General features: G+C 46.5%; 1 protein-coding gene across 1 annotated transcript; it reads left to right on the forward strand.

The window, feature by feature from the left end:
* The first annotated feature begins 5,704 nt into the window (after positions 1-5,704).
* sdf2l1 (stromal cell-derived factor 2-like 1) lies at positions 5,705-22,049 on the forward strand. The gene is made up of 2 exons (XM_085909932.1): positions 5,705-15,208; positions 21,123-22,049. The coding sequence occupies exons 1-2, from the start codon at positions 14,972-14,974 to the stop codon at positions 21,411-21,413; spliced, it is 528 nt and encodes a 175-aa protein (XP_085766058.1). The 5' UTR covers positions 5,705-14,971; the 3' UTR covers positions 21,414-22,049.
* Positions 22,050-22,921: the final 872 nt, after the last annotated feature.

A 22,921-nucleotide genomic window follows, 5' to 3' on the forward strand; every position in this document is an offset into this window, starting at 1 on the left:
GTGTTGGCTACGTCCACTGTGACGCTGATGTCGGTGCTGAGCTCCGGCGCGACGGTCACCACAAAATTGAAGTGCGGCCTGCGCTCGTAGTCCAGCAGCCACGCCATCAGCAGCAGGCCGCTGTTGCGCTCCATGTGAAAGTAGTCGCTGCTGTTGTGGATTTCCGTCACTATCTTGTAGCTCACCCTGGAGTTCTTGTCCGAGTCTTGATCCTGAGCAGACACCTGTAGGAAACTAGTTCCGATCATGGGGTTCTCAGGCAGCACGGCCGAGTACGCCGGTTTCTGGAGGACGGGCGCGTTGTCGTTGAGGTCATGCACCACGTCCACCTCGGACCTGCCACCCGTCAGCGTGTCAGCGGCTCTGACCGTGAGGTTGTAGTAGGGCGCTGTCTCATAGTCCAGCGGGTACAGCACGATGTCAAAGCCGATGTCGAGCTGCCGCGACGGGTCACCGCCGGCCAGGGTGAAAACGATGGGCTGCCCCGTTGGCGTTGATGCTCAGCAGCGAAGTGGACACGCCCACGTCCTCAGGCACGGTGACGCCGTAAAAGGGCTTGTCGACGAGTGGCATGGCTCGGTTCAGCACGCTAACAGGAGGCTCCACCTCATAGGACATGGCACACTTGTTGTCGCTGTCCGCTGGAAAACAGTCTGCCCGAGCTGATCCTCGACTGGCAATGGTTTCAACGTATGTGTAGTGTGACCATACTTGTCCTCCTCGCCGTGGCGTGGTTTCTCTTTCACACAGATGCTGTTTTGGCAAGGAATGAGAAGTGACGGACGTCCATTTTGAAGCACATGATTTTGAAGACGCTCAGCGTCGGCTTGTGGGCGTTGTCAAGGCAGACTTCGCCTATAATGACCCAGTCTAAGTCCAGGCGCTGGGCAGAAGTTGCGTTATGAGGACCTTTGACTTGATCTCTCATTTTGTGTGCACGGATCATATCTCTCCCCAACAGGATCATCATCTCGGCATGATCCAGCTTGGGAATGAGAGGAGCGAGGTTTTTCAGGTGTGTATGTGTGAGGGTTACCTCTGGAGTTGGAATCTCAGATGTGTTATTCATTATTTCATTGCACTCAATGAGAGGTGGAAGGTCTAGGCACACACCTCTGTTCACTGCTTTGATCTGAGAGCCCGCCGCCTTCCAGCTGATCATCTCTGTGGTGCCCGCACAGGTCTTCATCAGGTAAGGGGAGAGGCTGCTCTTGACTTTGACAAGGTGGAAAAATTGAGAGCGGGCCAGTGAGTGGTTGCTCTGATTGTCAAGTATGACATACATCTTGACAGAGCGATCTGGCTGGCCCTCAGGGAAGACGCGCACCAGGCACACCTTTGAGCATGAGCGTGGGAGGTTGCTCTTGCCACAAACTTTAGTGCATCGTGACGTCACTTCGAGAAGGGAATTTCCTTGTGCCACTATGTCTATTTGTGGAAGGGCCGATTGATCGGGAGGCAGAGAGGTGTCTGGGTGCATCGCAGAGCTGTGTCTTTGGCTGTCACACTCACCACATTTCAATGATGCTTGACAATCCTTGGCAAGGTGGTTTGGGGCGCAGCATTTAAAGCAGCGTTTATGTTCTTTAAGAATCTCTTTTCTTTCCTGTAATTTTTTTGCTCTAAATGATCTGCATTTTTCCAATGGGTGTGTTTTCTTGTGCACAGGGCTATAACGAGCCGTATCATTGTTTTCCTTTCCATCATCCGTGGCGTTTAAGGTGTTTGCATCAGTGGTACCAGACACGTCTGTTTTGCGCACAGATACAGCAGTCTTAAATTCACTTGGCTTGAATGGAGCTTTCTCACCTTGGCGTGTCGAGGTATGCAAGGCCAAGAAGATATCAATTTTTTTGGCTGCTAATAGCTTCATGAGGAGATCACTGAGCAATCTTAGCTTAGTGTTGTTTCTAGGAGACAGACGGGGAAAATCATCCACTCCTTTGAACTGGGCATTTTCAATTATTTCTGGTGCGCCGTAGCATTCATGCAGTCTATCCCAGGACAGTTGTAGAGCAGGTTTGGGCCTTGTGACAAACAGCACGGATCCTCTGAACATGTTCAGACGAGTCTTGACCAAGCCACTTCACCAAGAAGTCCAGCTCTTCACTATATGATAAACCTAAGCCTTGTGTTGTATTTAGGAATGAATAGAAAATTCTCTGGCGTATCATCAAATTTTGTGATGCCAGTAGTCACTAATTCTCTGCGAGCAAGAAACTTGGCAAAGTCTATCATGTGTGAAGGGCTGGCATGAGAAGGAGAATACCGACCCTGTTGTATATGTAGACTGTCCGGTGGCTTTGGGGAAGATGTGTGCCTTGCTGCATGTGAAGGCTGAGTCAGGGTTCCGATGTCACTCCTGAGGTCTGAGGTTATCACGCGAAGGTCTAAAGTCATCCATGCGTGGTGATGTGTGGGTGATGACTGTCGTAGGAGGCTGTACTCACAAGGTCTGATTGCACCATGAAATGCGGGGCCAAAATACTTAGTGTTGATTGATTCTATGTCTAGCCTAGCTCGTTGCCCAAATGGCTACACCGGCCATGGCAAAGTCCTAACCGCACTCTGCGGCAACTCTGGGGACATGAACCGCGCTCTGCGGCAACTCTGAGGACATAAACCGCAATCGGCGGCATTCGGGGGAGCCAGAATCGCAATCGGCGGCATTCAGGGAGTCAGAATTGCAATCAGCGGCATTCGGGGAAGTCCGGACCGCAATCAGCGGTATTCGGGGAGTCAGGACCACAATTGGCGGCATTCAAGGAGTTAGGACCACAATTGGCGGCATTCAAGGAGTCAGAACCGCAATTGGCAGCATTCGGGGGAGTCAGAACCGCAATCGGCAGCATTCGGGGAGTCTACACCGCAATTGGCGGCGTTCAGGGAGTCAACACCGCAATTGGCGGCATTCAGGGAGTCAAAACCGCAATCGGCTGAATTTAGGGGAGTCAGGACCGCAATCGGCGGTTTTCAGGAGAGTCAGGACCGCAATCAGCGGCATTCAGGGAGCCAGGACCGCAATTGGTGGCTTTCAGGGAGCCAGAACTGCAATCGGCGGCATTCAGGGGAGTCAAAACCGCAATCGGCGGTCTTCGGGCAGGGGAGTCAGAACTGCAATCGGCGGCCTCCGGGGAGTCAGAACCGTAATTGGCGGAATTCAGGGGAGTCAGAACCACAATCGGCGGCATTCGAGAGTCAGAACCGCAATCGGCGGCATTCAGGTAGTCAGGACCGCAATCGATGGCGTTCAGGGAGTCTACAGGGGAGTCAGAAACGCAATCAGCGGCATTCGGGGGAGTCAGAACTGTGCACAGCGGCAGGAGCCACCACGCGCTGCAAAAGTGGGAGCAGGACCAGGGACGATCGCGGGTCCGGCGCAGCTGGCTCGAAGTCTGGTGACGGCCACAGGTCCAGTGATAGCCGCGGTGAGGCCCGATGGCGGCCGTGAGTCCAATGGCGCCAGGACGAACTCCGACGGCGACCGCGGGTACGGCGTCGCGGGAGCAAAGTCCAATGGCGGCCGCGGAGCCGATGGGGTCAGGAGTAACTCCGATGGTGGCCGCGGAGCTGGTGTTGCTGGAGCGAAGTCCAACGGCGACAGCGGAGCCGATCGCGCTGGAACAAGCTTGGACGACGGACGTGGATCGGGCGTTGCTGACGGGAGCTGGTGGTGGAGGGAGGTCCAAGAGCTGGTCACTGCGATGGTCGCATCATTCTGTCATGGATGAAATGGAGCAGAGCGACCAAGTGCAGCTTGGACCAGGCTGACTTTTTAACTTAACAAAACGATAACGTGACTGACGGACTAACCAACACAGACTTGAAGACGGAAGGAACCAAAAAGACATGAAGCGTAACGACAACAACATTACGACCTCAGGAATCAAAAAGACATCAAGACAACAATGATCCGACGGGGCGTGAGTGGCAGACAGGACTTATATACACGACAGGTAACAAGAGGCAGGTGAGAATAATCAAACTAATCATGGGCACACAGGAGGGGAGGGGCGAGCACACATAGTGGAACGGCTGGGGACGAGACGTGACAGTCTTGCTTCCTTTATTTCCATTCAGTGTTAAACACAACGAGTGAAACTGAAAGTGAAACAACAAAAACACTTTTTCTCAGTATTCTTCTTATAAACAATAATGAAGTAATCCAACAAAATAATGCAATTTTCATTACCCTTTCCTTCACAGTTTTTGCGAAGAGAGGCATGTCTTTAATTTTCTGAATGATTACAACTCACCTGTTCTGTGTCGCAGGCTATGACGCAATTTTGCCAATTGGCGTCATTCTTAAATTCTGTATTTTTAATATATTTACAACTACATACATTTTTACAGCATAAGAATGGTTGAGTCATGATTACCATTGTTAGGATACGGATTTTAGCTATTGATCTGACTCCAAATTGCGATCAACACTTAACACAAGTTTCTATGTCCCAATCCACACACTGGCGCACCTAACAATTTTGCGAGTTCGTTCTGTCAAAGAGAAGACCGGTAGATCAATCAGACCAAATTGACCAATTGTTTATTCCTAACAAAGCGCACTAATACAGGCCTGGGTCCCGGGTCCCTCACACTAAAACTCGTGCGTTTTTGTGACCACCAAAAGACGACACATTCTTCCGGGTTGCCCAGTTTTAAAGAAACACAATATGAATATTAAAGCATGCAAAATATTGTGTGATGATTGGTCGATGGTCATCTCCTCCCCGTCGAGGTGTCATCACTGTGGTCAGGGGGTTGGTTGTTTTCCTCTCGAAGCCCAACCACCTGGACGTGGTATTGTTCTTTGTTCTCGTTCCTCACCGACCTTGAGGTGTTATCGTCCGGTACTCCCTTCGTTCTGTACCGTCCCGTACTCCCTTCGTCTGGTACTCCCTTCCTGGGCCTGTTCCATAACTCTTAGAAGAAAACAAGTTCATGCAGTGTGCCTGCACATTCCTCACCCCCCACCAATCCACACAAGCACTCCAATACTAGATATTATATTGATATGATTATATGTTTCACACAACCTTAAAAAATATGTTTGCAAACCGCTGAAAGCACATTTCCCTTTACCATCTAAAAACCATATTTAAAAAAACCAACAACAACAAAACCCAACATATTTTTCCATTTGCACGCATTTTTGCAAAAATTCCAGAGAGCCTCTGGAGCCGCGGGTTGCCCACCCCTGGTGTAGAATAACAAAAGTGTGAAGGCCTTCACACAATAAAGGACAGGAATAACAATAGTGTGAAGGCCTTCACCTTCACACTAATAATAAAGGACAGGAATAACAATAGTGTGAAGGCCTTCGCCTTCGCACTAATAAAGGACAGGAATAACAATAGTGTGAAGGCCTTCGCCTTCACACAATAATAAAGCACAATAACATGTGTGAAGGCCTTCGCCTTCACACAATAATAAAGGACAGGAATAACAATAGTGTGAAGGCCTTCACCTTCACACTAATAATGAAGTACAACAATAACATATTTGTGAATAACATATGTGTGAGGGCCTTCACCTTCACACAATAAAGTAAATGGTGTAGAATAACATAAGTGTGAAGGCCTTCGCCTTCACACTAATTAATATTAATAATATATTAATACATATAACCAAAAATAATATTTCTCAAATTTCTCCCCACACACTTAAATAGTTATATTAATATAATTAAAGATATATTAATACATATAATGGGACCAGAAAAAACTCATTGTCCAATCAACCAATCATTGTCAGCGTGAATAATGGCAACATTGGTCTGTTAACTTGGCAATCAATCTATTTTCCGTGTTTTATTTCCTTGTTCATATCTATACTTACTTACGTGACTGCGCCAAGCACTGCGCATGCTCGTGCAAATGATCAAAACTCGCGGATTTTGGACACTCTGGCTTCGTTGTAGCATTCCCTGCTTGACTTCCGAGTGAAAATGGCAGATGAACGTTGTGATGATGAAAGTTCTCGCAAAAGAAAGCCTGTTTTAGACGGTTTTGAGAAGACAACTTCAAATATGGTGCTCGTGCATGTGAGTGTGGAGGCATTTCCTAAATCAACAGGAAACGCTGGAGGGACCTGTGCATGCGCAATCTTCAAAAACGGGCAAACGGGGGCTGGCTTCTGAGCTGTCGGATAGATCGTCTGTAATGCCATCAATCCATCCATTAGCTGTACTGCTTGTCAGCACGGGGGTCACGGGCGTGCTGGAGCCGATCCCAGCAGTAGGCGGGGGACACCCTGAACCGGTTGCCAGCCAATCGCAGGGCACACAGACACAAACAACCTACTCACTCACCTACGGGCACTTTGGAGTGCTCAATCAGCCTACCAAGCTTGTTTTTGGGAGGTGGGTGGAAACTGTCTAATTCGATTACAATGATTTCTCTGCCTTTTCACGTTATTGCCTTCCACTACGATAAAAATGCAAATGTTTATTTACAGCATGCAGTTGTACCATTGAGTTTGGGAAAATTTGGAAAATTTATTTTTGATGTTCTCTTTAAAGCTACGCATATCTCTGAGGGTTACTTAAATACTGTATTGGCCCGGTGTTTTTTGTATTGAAATAAGACTGAAAAAGTGGGGGTCGTCTTACATTTGGGGTCTAAACATTATACCCATTCACAATGCTAGATGGCGCTAGATATATTTAAAGCAAATGCTAAACTTAAATCCCCAGGCCAAAGCAAACCCCTGTCACGAAAAATAAAAATAGCGGTAGCAGTTTGCATTATTTTATTGCAATGTTTTTCCTTATTCAAATTTGTTTCAAGACTACTGTTGCGCTCACTGTGCAAATACAACTGGTGATGGGTAGCAGAGACTACGGTTACTACGTGAAATACAAAACAGCTGGTAGGTGGGAGGATCTTACCTGGGTATTAACGCGCGGATCAGTGATTCTTTAGTGCAGTTTAAGTAACGTGCATTGGTGCGGGGACGAGCACAGTATCAAACTCGGGAACTGTGTCAAACAAGCAAACTCATATTGTCCCATGCCTTAAGAGCAACGCACCACCGATAAGGTGTTATAAATTCTTTGATGTCTTTATAAATAATCTGCCACTGATGTTTCATAGCTTGTCATGCTTATCGTTTGGTTAAAGGACAATTTTAATCCGACATTTAAAGTCCAGTAGTTCCTTTATCTTTGAAACACTCAAAACGTAGCGCTGTTTAGCATTTCTTGGTTACAGTGAATTCTGGGTACTCGCATTGCATGCTGGGCGATGTAGTTTGTTCATTTGGTATTGTTCTGTCTAATCCTATTTCGTATATGAAATAATGAATGTGAAATTGTCGTCTTTATTTAAGCAACAACTAAATACTTTCACGTGAATGTCCATTGTAATTTAGCGTTTGTTTGTTTGGTCTCCAGGTTTATAATCTGCTGCTGCAAACTGCTGCTTCCTACTGCTACTGCAAACTGCTGCTTGCTACTGCAAACTGCTGCTTGCTACTGCAAACTCCAAATGTGGATGGAAAATAAACACCACAAGCTGAGTTGAAACAACGTTGTTGCTCTTTTGGTACCCCTTTCGGCGGGGAAAAGTTGGAAAAGCCGGACAAGCACAGTTACAGTTAGACTTCACTTTGATGGTTAAGGCAATTATTGCAATTTTGTTGTTTTATCACAGTAGATTGGTTTATTTACATTTCAAAAACCAGAAGCCATTCATTTACAAATTTGATTGCACTTTAGTTTACATATTTAAATGTTCAGATATTAAGATGTGATAGACAGTTTTTGCATGATTTGAATAAGGCAAAACAACATGCTTTTTCTCTCAAATATATTGTTATAATAATGTTTCAGATTTACTGTAATTCTTTTCTGTATAAAAATTAAAATTGGTGTTAGTCTTTTTTCCAAACGTGAATCTTGAAAAAGAGGGGGTCTTCTTCTTCTTCTTCGTTGGGGTTTAACGGCAGCTTGCATCCTATTAGTTGCATTGCTGCCCCTACTTTTTTTCTTTTTTTTTCTTTTTTCACATTACATCACAACACTAAATTCTCCTCACCAGACCAGTGCTTTTTAAAAACTCAAAAAAACAGCGCTTTCCCCTCCCACTTGACCCTACTTCCAGAATGGTTTTCACCGATATTCCCTCAAGCCCTTCTGTCCGCAGCTTCTCCACCAACTCAACCCTTTGCCCATAATATTTCCTACAGGAAAGCAGCGCATGTTGCACCGTCTCCTCCTCCTGACACTCAGAGCACAGCCCATCCCGGTGTTTCCCCAGAAGGTGGAGAGTGCTGTTAAGAAAAGTATGTCCTATCCTCAGTCTGGCAATAATGACTTCATCCTTCATTTTCCACCCTCCCTCCCACACTCATGAACTGACTCAGCCACTCTACTACACACTGAGAACAAGTGCCTCCCTTTGCTCTCCTGCTCCCACCGCTGTTGCCACTGCAGCATCACTTCCCTCCACACAATACTTTTACCCTCAGACTTAGACAGTGCTATGTTGGTCTCCACTCGCTCTTTTTTCACTGCCTCTTTTGCTAGTTTGTCAGCCCTCTCATTCGCCAGGATACCCACATGTGCTGGAACCCACATCAGTGCTACCTTAACCCCCCTCGCTGCGACATCCCTAACAGCCAAAAGAATTTCCTGAATAAGGTCCTGTCGGCTCAGGGAACTGCCCCTCCCAATACTTTTAACTGCAGACACAGAGTCACTACACACCAAGAAATTACAATTTACAAGTTGCTCCGCCCATTGCACTGCCATCAGGATAGCAGCCAATTCCACAGTGAACACACTTAGATTGTCCGATGTTCTCTTACATGACTGTACATTTAATTTATTTATGTAAAATGCTGCCCCTGTAGCCCCAGTTTCCTGGTCCTTTGAACCATCCGTAAAGGCTAATATATGGTCAGTGTAGTTCTCCACCACCCGGCATTGAAACTCATGCACCAGATTTGCCTCTTTGTCCCTTAACTTGACTTCAAGCAGCTTTAGATCAACCTCTGGGGGCCTCAGCTGCCACAGAGGAGTCACTGGCCACAATACCACTGGGCAGAAATTCATGCCGTAAACAGCCACCTCTTGCGCCACTGTCTCCCCAGTCCACCCAAAGCTTTCCCCTCTCCCTGCCCCTCTCTCCCAGCTCGCCTGAAATGCCGACTTAACTGGATGGTCATCCCCTTGGCACCTCAGGCTAACCCAGTAATTAGCCTGGAGCTGCTTCCTTCTAAAACTGAGTGGCATTTCTCCTACCTCCACTTGCAATGAGCACACTGGAGAAGACCTCACAGCCCCTGTGCACACCCTCAATGCTGCCGCTTGAACTATATCCAGCCTAGCTAACTGGGACTTTGACGCAGACCCATAAACCATGCTCCCATACTCTATTCTGGATCTTATCAAGGATACATATATCTGCCTCAAAGATGACTTACTTGCTCCCCACTCTGTTCCAGCCAGACATCTCATTACATTTAAAACTTTCTTAGATTTATTAATCACGTATGTAATGTGGTCCCTCCACGTGATCCTTACATCAAAAAACACTCCCAGAAACTTAAAACACTTTACCTTCTCCAAGCTCTTCCCATACAGCTGCACCTGCATACTCTCCTCAACCTTCCTTCTAGTAAAAAACATACATTTAGTCTTATCTACAGAGAATCTAAAACCCCACTTCCTTCCCCAATTCTCTACCTGCGTTACAGCTTCCTGCACTTTCTTCACAATATGTTTCATATTTTTTCCCCTCTTCCACAAACCCACATCGTCTGCAAACAATGACTTGCCCACTCCTGGGTGCAGGTCTGTAAAAACATCATTAATCATTACATTGAACAATAATGGGCTTATCACACTCCCCTGCGGGATCCCATTTTTAACAAAGCACCTCCTGGAGATTTCTAGGCCTATCTTAACCTGAATACTTCTGTTACTTAAAAACTCTGTTACCCAATTAAACATACTTCCACCCACCCCCAGTAAGTGCAACTTTATTAAAAGACCGTCCACCCACAGCATATCATACGCTTTCTCTACATCTAAAAACACTGCCGCAACCGTCTCTTTCCTTACCTGAGCTGTCCTGATTTCATGCTCCAAGCATACCAGTGAATCAGTAGTACTTCTCCCTTTTCTAAATCCACTCTGACAACTGGCCATCAGTCCTCTTTCCTCCATAAAATGCATCAGTCTCCCATTCGCCAGTCTCTCCATTAATTTACCCATATGTGAGGTTAAGGCTATAGGCCTATAATTTGCCGGATTGCTTGCATCTTTCCCTGGCTTTCTAATGGGTATAATAACCGCTTCTTTCCACCCTGATGGGATCTTCCCCTCCTCCCAGACTTTATTATACAAGTTCAACAACTTCCGCAATCCCACATCCTTTAAGTGCCTTAACATGATATAACAAACACCATCTTTACCCGGAGCCGAGTTCTTACATTTAGCCAGTGCCCTCCTCAATTCCCCTACTGTGAATGGGACATTATACTTATCTTCCAATAAACCGTTCTTGTGAAAAGCCCCTGCATACACACCTTTAGTTTCCTCTCTGCCCCTACTCTCTTCCTCTGCCAGGTTATTGGGACTATGTACTTTGCTCAGAGTGTTCACCATCATTTCTGCCTTTTCCACATTTGTTATAGCTATCTGGCCCCCATCCAAGAGGATTGGGTAACCCCACTCCCTCCTATTACCTCCCATTTTTCTAATCATCCCCCACACTTCACCTATTGTGGTTGTGCTCCCAATAGAACTACAGTACCCCCTCCAATACGCCCTTTTCGTTTCTCTGATAGTCCTCCTGACCACTGCCTGCATCCTCTTATACTCAATCAGATGTTGGCAATTATGAGTCCTCTTCAGTACTCTTAAAGATCTATTTCTGATATTAACTACCTCTTCACACTTATCATTCCACCATGGAACTGCTTTCCTCTTATTCCTGCCTGTACTTTTGGGTATTGTAGTCTCTGCCGCCAGAAGAATAAACTGACGGACCTCTAATTCATATTCCTCCACATCACTAGTTTCTCGCCCTGCACTGAGAAATGCATCACTCACTACCCCAAAAGTTCCCCAGTCGGCCTTACTGAACACCCACCTTCCACTCCTATCGTCTACATTCAACGCCAGACTAACGTCCATTTTACACAGAATTGGATAGTGATCACTCCCTATGGTCCCTCTTTCATATACCTCCCATTCACACCTCGGCGCCAGTCTACCAGACACTAAAGTAAGATCTAATACGGATTCCTTTCCAGTTCTTACATCTATCCTAGTCTTTCTACCATCGTTGACACACACTAAGTTTCTACCATTCAACATATCCTCGATTACCTGCCCATTATTATCTGTTTTTTCCCCTCCCCATAATGTATTATGAGCGTTAAAATCCCCGCACCATATAACACTATCACCATCCTGTCCCTCTACCTTCTCCAACTCATTCAACTTCAGCTGCTTACTTGGATTATAATAGTTTATTATCCCTACTTTCCTCCTGCCCGCCCAAACTTCCACCACCACATACTCCTGCTCTGTCCCTCGACCCACTACCCTGTACGGCACTCCCTTCCTTACAAATGTTGCACACCCCCCTCCATTACCGTGATCCCTATCCCTCCTGAAGACAACACAGTCACTCAAAACGAAATCCAGGTTAGGTCTTAACCATGTCTCCTGTACACACATAATATCTGGCTTCACACTCCTGCTGTCAATAAATTTCTTAAAATCTTGGCCATTTGCTACCAAACCCCTAGCATTCCATTGTAAGAGTAACATAATCAGTAGATTATCCTACACTACCTGCTTCCTGGTTTGGCTGTCCATTCAGCCCCTCCCTTATCTCCTCCCACTTTAACCCTACCAAGCCTAGATGTTGAATAGCAGCCTTCGTGATGATTTGAATCCTCTCAGTCTTGGACTTAACCTCAGCTGTAGCATTAATTACCCCTGCAATGAATATAACCAGCTCCTTCTTCTCTCCCTGTGCCCTGGACTCCTTTTCCCTGTTTGTTTCCTGCCTCTGGCTCCCAGCATTCCCTGAGCCGACCTCCACTCCGACCTTCCCTCCACCATTCCTCTCCGTTCCCCCCACCCGTCTGGCTGCCTCAGCATAGGATACTTTGTCCTTCACCTTTACATTCTGAATCTCCGCCTCCCTTCTCATCACTTCACATCCCCAGTACGCTGCGCTGTGCTTCCCACCACAATTGCAGCATTTTGGACTCACTCCCTCACCACACTCCCCATACTCATGGTCTCCCCCACACTTAGCACATCTATTGACCCCTCTACAGAACTTTGCCACATGTCCAAACTTCTGACACTTAAAACACCTCATTGGCTTCTGCACATACTCTCTCACTCTGTACCTCATGAATCCGAGATACACCTCCTCAGGTATCTCCTTCGAACTGAATAGCACTAGCACAGACTCGGTGACACTCTTCTCAACCCCCCTAGTCAACCGCTGCGCACCCTGCACCACATCACACTTCATCTTGAGGCTCCTCACAAGCTCCTTCACATCCATAGACACTGGAATCCCATATATCACACCTTTACTTCCTTCTCCTCCCACCCTCGCCACCTTTTCCACCACACTCTTCCCAACTACTTGCAGCCTTTGAGCTTTTGCAACCTGCTCCTCAGAGGTACACACAAGCAACAGATTGCCGTCATTCAACACTTTCGCAAACTCCACCTCTCCAACCTGTTTTCCAATTACTTTGGTCAATTTAACTGGATCCATACCCTTCACTCCACCCTCTCCTTCAAACCTCACTACAACCCTCCATGTCTCCTCCTTCCTCTGCCTTTCTGCAACTTCCCTGAGACGCTTCACTCCCCTACTCCCCACCATTTCCCAACTCCCACTCCCCTCCTCTTCCTTATCCCCCTCATCCATACCCCAACTACTATCTTCCTGTGACCCAGCCATGGCCAGAGAAGAGAATGATAGCAGGCGTGATGTGTTATGGCGCAATTTTTTATTTTTTTATTTTTTTTTTCCCCCCTCAGCCCAGCGCCGCCATAACTGGCTCGCTACCTTCGAAATATTTAAAGCCTAGGTTCTTTTTGAAGAATTTCCATACAAGTTTTGTGCAGTTCCAAGCAAACGCTCCTCGAATACGTGTCAGTGCGAGTGCTCTTCCGCCCTAAAGTCAGCCGCTGTCCCAAAGAGGGGGGTCTTATAATCAGGGTCGTCTTATATTCGGCCAATACGGTATTTGCCTGCATCATGTTGTCAGAACCATGAACAAAGAAAAAGCAATGCCCATCGGGACATATTCCCTGCAAAACTTAAGCCTAAATTCTAGAGGGCACAATTCACAATAATGAAGTAATACTCTGAATGGTTGATGCAAACAATGAAGTTGGTTCTTGTTTTCATTTCTCCATACAGGGATCCTTACCTCACATGCGCACTTTGAATTGTGTTTTCACCGAAAAAAATAACAGGTCAGTAGCAGTGGCAACGCAACATGGCTGTCCTTTGCCTTCAGCCGTGAGGGGCTCCGCGCAGTTTGCAGTACTTCCGTGTTGCACGTCACACCACGTCGCCAATAGTAACAATTTTAGCAACCATTTTTAGACTGTCTCGGTTTTAGGGCCGGTTTGAATCTCGCTTGGGGAGGGGAATGGAGAATGGGAATTGTCATTGTACAGCAGGTATACAATGAAATTCAAAGTCAAAGTCTGCTTTATTGACAATTTCTTCACATGCTAAGACATACAAAGAGATCGAAATTGCGTTACCCACTATCCCACGGTGACAAACATATAACAAAAAATCCAAAAAGACAACACAAAAAGTAAAAAACAAGAAGGGACATACAATGAATAAACAAGAGCGATGAGTTAATAGAAATAAATAAACAAATAAGTGGAGCAAAAATGGAGCAAGTGTGCAGACAGTCAGAAAATAGCGTGAGAGTAGTGCAAGGCAGCCAATGCGGCCCAAAAGGTCAGGACGAGGGCGGAGGGGGGAGAGAGTTCAGGATCCTAACAGCCTGGAGTATGAAGCTGTTGGTGAGACTGGGAATGTCACTCCATTGGATTATTATTTTCTACCAGACATAATCACATTAAAACATGCAGATTTTATAGGGCCTTCATTCTGAAATTTAACGAGATATTAATGAAACTTTTTGCTTACGGTCCTGGGATAATTTGGTTTCCCTCAAAAGTGCAATGATTGCATGACATCAGCAGTATTAGTATGTAATTTCGACTCCATCGCATCTGTTTCTATATACAGCTAAGCCTCGAACACTTCGATTCTACACAATTTTGTCTGTCATGGTTAGACCCCAATTTTTTCCGTTGGAAAATCGTTGCCAGTAAATGGCCGATATTGTAAAAATTGCAGTGTGTAAGGACAAGAGGCAGTTTCTTCTTTTGACAACGCAACAGCTTGTCATTGTTTTTTTTTTCTCCCTCCGTGTTCCTCAGTAACATGGCGCTGCAAAACTGTCAACCCCTTGTCCATTTCTTTTCAAGGGACTTCAGCATTAACATAAAGGTTGTACATTAACACAATCAAACAAACCCATCGGCAGTAAGCAGAGGCAGGGTAACAACACAAAAAAACTACATGGTGAATTATATCATATTAATTTTCACCCAGAACAATGAAGTTATTCCCCAAATGCAAATATCTTAGTACGTAGTTCCCTACTGCAATTCCTCGATGCACTCGTATGCTCTGAATGTTTTTTTCTCTTCCAAGACTTTCTAAATAACACACATTCTGTGTTAACGCAATTCCCAAATTTTGGACCCCAAAGTCCTCGTACAATCGAGGCTTAGCTGAATATGGTTCAGGTTTTTGATTTTAAATTGGCCTTTGCAGTGTGTCAGCAGAGTATAAACACATGTAGACAACCTACGTGGGACTGGAGATTGTCTTCACCACAGTATATGTTGTAGTTTCATTGTTGTGGGATAAATTTGTTTAGATTCATGGTCACTACAGTTGTCCTTGTGTGTGCGTGTATGTTAGGAAGCGGACAGCAGTCTGTCACCGGAGTAGAGAGTGCAGATGATGGCAACAGTTATTGGCAGATACGAGGAAAGGCTAATCATCCGTGCCAGCGTGGGACAGCAATTAAGTGTGGTCAGGCTATTTGCATCACGCACATGAGGACTGGTCGCAACCTTCATACACATCACTTCAGCTCCTCCTTATCTAATAATCAGGTTTGTTATATCTGCATGTGATAAAGACACAATTTCATATCCTGATATGCTGTAGGTCAGGGGTTCTTGACCCTGTTCCTTGAGGGCCAGTGTCTTGCATGATATAGTGTAAGTCAGCGACACACCAGATTCAAATACAGGGGGTCCTTGGTTTACGACGTTGATCTGTTCCTATGTATGCGATGTAAACCAAATTTTTGTTGGAACAGTACCGTATTGGCCCGGATATAAGACAGCCCCGATTATAAGACGACCCCCTCTTTTTCAAGACTCAAGTTTGAAAAAAGACTTTTTGAACGCCAAATAAAATTTTGATTCAGAAAATAATTACATCTGAAACAAATGATTACAACAATATATTTGAGAGAAAAATAATGTTATTTTGCCTCATTCAAATCGTGCAAAAACTGTCACATCTCAATATCTGATCATTTAAATATGTAAACTAAAGTGCAATCACATTTGTAAATGAATGGCTTCTGGATTTTGAAATGTAAATAAACCAATCAGCCATGTTGTCTGGGGCTTCATGCCTCTGGTAGGGTCACCCATGGCAAAAGGGTCCTAGGTGAGGGGCTAGACAAACCACGGCTCAGAAGACCCCTGATGACGAAAAAGACAAATGGACCTAGTTTTCCCTCGCCCGGACGCGGGTCACCGGGGGCCCCCCTCTGGAGCCAGGCCTGGAGGTGGGGCTTGAAGCCGAGCGCCTGGTGGCTAGGCCTTCGCCCATGGGGCTCGGCCGGGCATAGCCCGAACAGAAAACGCGGGTCCCCCTTCCCATGGGCTCACCACTTGCAGAAGGGGCCAAAGGGGTCGGGTACAAAGTGAGCTGGGCGGCGGCCAAAGGCGAGGACCTCGGCGGTGCGATCCCCGGCTGCAGAGGCTGGCTCTAGGGACATGGAATGTCAACTCTCTGGCTGAAAAGGAGCTCGAGCTGGTGTGTGAGGCAGAAAAGTTCCGACTAGACATAGTCAGACTTGCCTCCACACATAGTTTGGGTTCTGGTACAAGCCCTCTCGAGAGGGGCTGGACTCTTCCACTCTGGAGTTGCCCAGGGTGAGAGGCGTCGAGCAGGTGTGGGTATACTTATTGCCCCCCGGCTCGGCGCCTGTACATTGGGGTTCACCCCCGTGGATGAGAGGGTAGCCTCCCTCCGCCTTTGGGTGGGGGAACGGGTCCTGACTGTTGTTTGTGTCTATGCATCAAATGGCAGCTCAGAGTACCCACCCTTCTTGGAGTCCCTGGAGGAGGTGCTGGAGAGTGCTCCTTCTGGGGACTCCATCGTTCTACTGAGTGACTTCGATGCTCAAGTGGGTAATGACAGTGAGACCTGGAAGGGCGTGATTGGGAGGATCGGCCCCCGTGATCTGAACCCGAGCGGTGTTCTATTGTTGGACTTCTGTGCACGACACGGATTTTCTATAATTAACACCATGTTCAAGTAGAAGGGTGTCCATGTGTGCACTTGGCACCAGGACACCGTAGGCCACGGTTCGATGATCGACTTTGTAGTCGTGTCATCGGATTTCCGGCCGCATGTTTTGGACACTCGGGTGAATAAAGGGGCGGAGTTGTCAACTGATCACCACCTGGTGGTGGGTTGGCTACGATGGTGGGGGAAGATGCCGGTCCGACCTGGCAGACCCAAACACTCTGTGAGGGTCTGCTGGGAACGTCTGGCAGAATCCCCTGTCAGGAAGAGCTTCAACTCCCACCTCCGGCAGGGCTTTTCTCACGTCCTGAGGGAGGCAGGGGACATTGAATCCGAGTGGACCATGTTCCGCGGCTCCATTGTTGAGGCAGCCGACCGGAGCTGTAGCCGTAAGGTCGTTGGTGCCTGTCGTGGCGGCCTTCTCAGAACTCGCTGGTGGACACCGGCGGTAAGAGATGCCGTCAAGCTAAAGAAGGAGTCCTATCAGGCCGTTGTGGCCTGCGGGACTCCAGAGGCAGCTGACAGGTACCAGATGGCCAAGCGGAACGCGCCTTAGGCGGTTGCTGAGGCAAAAACCCAGGCGAGGGAGGAGCTTGGCGAGGCCATGGAGAATGACTTCCGAAAATTCTAGTCCACCATCTGGCGTCTCAGGAGGAGGAAGCAGTGGACAGTCAACACTGTTTACAGTGGAGATGGCGTGCTGCTGACCTCGACTCGGGACGTCGTGAGTCGGTGGGGAGAATACTTTGAAGACCTCCTCAATTCCACCAACATGCCTTCCATTGTGGAAGCAGGGCCTGGAGACTCTAAGGCGGACTCTCCAATCTCTAGGGTCGAAGTCACTGAGGTAGTTAAAAAACTCCTCGGTGGAAAGGCCCTGGGGGTGGATGAGATCCGCCCGGAGTTCTTAAAGGCTCTGGATGTTGTGGGGCTGTCATGGCTGACACGCCTCTACAGCATTGCGTGGACATCGGGGACGGTGCCTCTGGATTGGCAGACTGGGGTGTTGGTTCCCCTCTTTAAAAAGGGGAACCGGAGGGTGTGTTCCAATTACAGGGGAATCACACTCCTCAGCCTCCCTGGTAAGGTCTATTCAGGGGTGCTGGAGAGGAGGGTCCGTCGGGAGGTTGAACCTCGGATTCATGAGGAGCAGTGTGGCTTTCGTCCTGGCTCTGGAACAGTGGACCAGCTCTCGAGGGTGCATGGGAGTTCGCCCAACCAGTCCACATGTCTCTTGTGGACTTGGAGAAGGCGTTCGACCGTGTCCCTCGGGAGGTTCTGTGGAGGGTGCTTCGGTAGTACGGGGTGCCGAGCCAACTGATAAGGGCGGTTCGGTCCCTGTATCAGTTTGGGCTGCATTTCCGGCAGTAAGTCGGATTCGTTCCCAGTGAAGGTTAGACTCCGCCAAGGCTGCCCTTTGTCACCACTGTTCATAATTTTTATGGACAGAATTTCTAGACGCAACTGAGACGTTGAGGGGGTCCGGTTTGGGGACCTCAGCACCGCGTCTCTGCTTTTTGCAGATGACGTGGTGCTGTTTGCTACTTCAGGCCGTAATCTCCAGCTCTCACTGGAGCGGTTCGCAGCCGAGTGTGAAGCGGTCGGGATGAGGGTCAGCACCTCCAAATCCGAGTCCATGGTCCTCGGTCGGAAAAGTATGGAATTCCCTCTCTGAATCGGGCATGAGATCCTGCCCCAAGTGGGGGAGTTCAAGTATCTTGGGGTCTTGTTCACGAGTGAGGGCAGGATGGAGCGCGAGATCGATAGGCGGCTCGGTGCAGCGTCGGCTGTAATGCGGACTCTGTACCGGTCCGTCGTGGTGAAGAGAGAGCTGAGCCAAAAGCAAAGCTCTCGATTTACCGGTCGATCTATGCTCCTACCCTCACCTATGGTCACGAGGTATGGGTCGTGACCGAAAGATCGAGATCTAGGATACAAGCGGCCGAAATGAGTTTCCTCCGCAGGGTGTCCGGGCTCTCCCTTAGATATAGGGTGAGGAGCTCGGTCATCTGGGAGAGACCTGGAGTAGAGCCGCTGCTCCTCCACGTTGAGAGGGGCCAGATGAGGTGGCTCGGGCATCTCATCAGGATTTCTCTTGGACGCCTTCCTGGGGAGGTGTTCCGGGCATGTCCCACCGGTAGAAGACCCCGGGGACGACCTAGGATGTGCTGGAGAGACTATGTCTCTCAGCTGGCCTGGGAACGCCTTGGGATCCCCCGGGATGAGCTGGATGTAGTGGCTGGGGAGAGGGAAGTCTGGGAGTCCCTCCTAAAGCTGCTGTCCCCGCGACCCGACCCTGGATAAGCAGAAGAAGATGGATGGATAATTCAGTCTACTGTGTTAAAACAACAAAATTGCAATAACTGCATTAACCATCACATGAAGTCTAACTGTAGTCTTGAAACAATCTAAATAAGGAAAAACTTCACCTTCACCTTTGAACCTATCACGATTTTCCAGTTTTCGACATCCAAATATATGGATGTCGTTTTCCCTCGCCCGGACGCGGGTCACCGGGGCCCCTCTCTGGAGCCAGGCCTGGAGGTGGGGCTCGAAGGCGAGCGCCTGGTGGCCGGGCCTTCGCTCATGGGGTCCGGTCGGGCATAGCCCGAAAAGAAAACGTGGGTCCCTCTCCAATGGGCTCACCACCTGTAGGAGGGGCCAAAGGGGTCGGGTGCATAGTGAGCTGGGCGGCGGCCAAAACCTTGGCGGCCAAACCTTGGCGGTCTGATCCCCGGCCGCAGAGGCTGGCTCTAGGGACATGGAATGTCACCTCTCTGGCTGGAAAGGAGCCCGAGCTGGTGTGTAAGGCAGAAATAAGGAAAAACATTGCAATAAAATAATGCAAACTGCTACCGGTCAGAACACAGGAGGGAAGACGTGGTTCAGTTTTGATTGCCTTACTGAATTATTGGCAACCCCCCCCCAAAAAAAAGCTGTCAATCCGCGATGCGAAGCAAACCGCGATCGGACAACACAATCACAGCAACATACTGAGTCAATACTAGCACCCTTTAACTTACCGCTGCGCACAAGTGAAAATGGGTATCATGTCTAGACCCCGAACATAAGATGACCCCCACTTTTCCAGTCTTATTTCAATGCAAAAAAGCTCGTCTTATATTCAGGCCAATACGGTAATAAAACAGTAATAATAGAAATAAAATTAAACAGTAGAGTAATAAAAGTAATAAAATAAAAGTCGGAACATTAATAAAACCATAATGCCATAATAAAAATGATAACAAAAATGATAACACATGCGAAAGAGACGACGCAACAGTCCAAAACGCCATATGTATACCATTTGAGTGGGTAATGGTGTCTTCCTCTGTCCACAGCCTGTCTCGTGGTGTGTTCTTCCGCCGCGCGCACCAACTAGTTCCCTAGTGCGATGCTTACGACGCAAACCGCTTAGGTCGAAAAAAGGTTTTAAATGTGTACATGAGATGAAATATGAAAAAATAGTATAAATAATCTAAAAAATTATATAATATGCGACGTGTGTCGTAAACACGGAACGTCGTAAACGGAGAACCCCTTGTAATCAGATAATCAGCGAGGTCTGCAGAAGCTGGAGAACAATTTTAATCTTGGTGTAGGTTATTTCCTATCACGCTAATGACTGGCCTGCTTTATGAAACCCGCAACCGGGGTGAATATAGCAAATGTCCTCAATGTCAATGTCATCAATTTGGAACTTGTTGGCCAAATCACTTGAGAGCGTTGTCGATCACAAGTATTGGTGACACGCTGTAGGAATTTATGTAAACTTCAAAATAAACCTTGGCATACCAGATTATACATAGGTGTTAATTACCTTAGTTTACTTCTATTTTGAAGGTTTCCCAGCAGTGTTTGGTGGCGTGGCAGCTATCTTGACTCGTGGTTCGGACTTGTTTACCACCAACAAATAAACAAAATGCCATCCCCAAATCATGTTATATTGCTAATTCACGACGCAAAAGTTCTGTATTAAAAACACATAGATAATTCGGCTGTGTTTGGCCGATATATTTAACAGATTTTGAAAAAATATGGTTTTAGAACAAACTCGAATGCAATGTGTTTGTTGTAATTATTGAAAAATCAGTAGAATACTTGAATCTAAAAACAATTTACTCTAAGAATATTCAAGGCTTGATGAACACTGTTAGTGTATATTGTAATATAGTGTTATATACATCGTTGTTTGCATCCATGTTCCTTTGGCGGTGAATCTAGTAATTCAGGGTGTTGTTAACATGTGACAGCCAAATAGTAGCCGTGCTGCAGTTACATTAACCTTCATTCATTACTGATACAAGTTAGTGTCACGTTCAATGTGTAGAGCTTTTAAAGTTTTTTTTTCCACTTTCAAACTAATGAATGTTAAGGGCATGTGAGCTCCAGTAAATCAATATGGTGAAGTGGCTGAGTATCTGATGATGACTAGTGGCATATTATGTCATACAATTTACTCAACTGCTCTGTCTACAGGAGGTCAGTGTATTCGGAGAGAATGGTGAGGGCGATGACCTGGACGTTTGGACAGTGCAGTGTGATGGTGTCTACTGGGAGCGCAATGATGCTGTGCGATTAAAACATGTAGGTACCAATGTTTTCCTGAGTGTGACAGGTGAGCAGTATGGCCCCCCCATCCGTAGCAAACGGGAAGTACACGGAATGACCTCACCAAACCAACATAACTGGTGGCAGGTTATGGAAGGTGTCTTCATCCAGCCAAGCAAGGATCCACTCCATCAATCAACTCATCACAGAGAACTCTAAAATCAAAAGCAGTAATCACAAAATTATGGCTGTCGCTTGGTAAATTATTTCAGTTGAGTGATGATTTTTTTTTGTGTGTTCTCAAGGAATTGTGATGAGTTGTATCTAGGGATAGAGATGGGCAATCCCAAGGGAATTTGAGCATTTATGGTGAAGTGGCTGCTATATGTATATGGCCCACCCATGAAAATGAAATCAATGTTTATTTCAACAGACCTAGGGTTTGAGCTCAAATATCTATCTCTAAGCTCTGCCTCTGCATGTACTGGTAATACAAAGTCTTGATTACATTAGTGCATCCCAAAGAGATACGTGGGTGAGCAATAACTCATTGACATGAGCAAAGATAGGATGGTCAACCTCCACAAACTGGTGTTGTCGGCATATTTGGTGACGTGTGACCTCCAACCTGTGACAGTGGTTGGAAAATAACGGAAGAGAAGGAAAGGGTCTGACGTACCCATATGTACTGTAGGTGTCGCTTGAAACTTTTTGCTGCCGGGAAGAATAAAATAAAGCCCCAGTTTGAATGTTTATTTCATGTGTGCTTAAATCACTGGAGTACGTTCACAGTTTGACACTCAATACAGTTCGGAGCTGAGAACACTGATGTTAAAAGATAACAGTTCTGTCAAATGAGCGTATTTTATTAAACCATCATTCTTGATCCTTGATGTATTCTTGATCTAGATTGCCTTCTGTATGTTACAGCCATTGTATCTGGACACCAAGGAACAGGAAAAATCTAACAGTGATTCTTTGATTTCATTTGCATGTGTTTTAGAAAAAAATCCGTAAATTTTAAATAAAACAACAGTGGTTTGTGAGATTTTCTTAGATACATTTTCAGAAAAAAAACATTCCACAGTGAAGATCAGCGGCACAATCAAACAGACCCAAAATGAAATCTCAAGCCATGCATGTGCAATTACCAAGTGGGTGACCAGGCCTTGCGCTATCCGACCTGTGGTTTGGCGATCCTATTTACCATGCGCTCCATAATTACTATTAGACAATATCCCTCCGCACAGCTGAATGTCTTTCATGGCACCTGGTGTGCCGCGGCACAGTGATTGGCAAACACTCCAATAGAGCATCCCTTCACAACACAGACCTTGGAAATTTAGGGTTTTGGAAATAGTTTCACTAATGTTATTGTCATGTTGTATAAACTATACTATATACATATAATTAGCTCAATTATTTTATATCAAACTCTTTCTCTCACAATTAGAGAAATTGATATATTAACTAAAATGCTCCAATGTTAGAAATACATTCTGTAGCTATAATAAAATTTCTCCTGAAGGAAAGTTTTATTAGAATTCAGAATCAAATAACATAAATTGACGTCAAACATGGTTATGCCCATATAAATTCTGTGTTTCGAACAAAATAAGTGAGCTTCAATTTAAAGTACTACGCACTGGTTAGCACGTCTGCCTCACAGTGCAGAGGTTGTGGGTTTGATTCTGGCTCCGGCATCCCTGTGTGGAGTTTGCATGTTC

This window comes from Syngnathus leptorhynchus, chromosome 4 (assembly GCF_054491065.1).
Source record: "Syngnathus leptorhynchus isolate UIUO chromosome 4, UIUO_Slep, whole genome shotgun sequence".
Taxonomy (NCBI): Eukaryota; Metazoa; Chordata; class Actinopteri; order Syngnathiformes; family Syngnathidae; genus Syngnathus; species Syngnathus leptorhynchus.

Excerpts from the sequence above, each read along its gene's own strand:
- sdf2l1 (XM_085909932.1), top strand. The coding sequence starts at position 14,972 with ATGGTCACTACAGTTGTCCTTGTGTGTGCGTGTATGTTAGGAAGCGGA. Across the intron at positions 15,209-21,122 it reads CCTCCTTATCTAATAATCAG|GAGGTCAGTGTATTCGGAGA; the intron begins GTTTGTTATATC and ends CTCTGTCTACAG.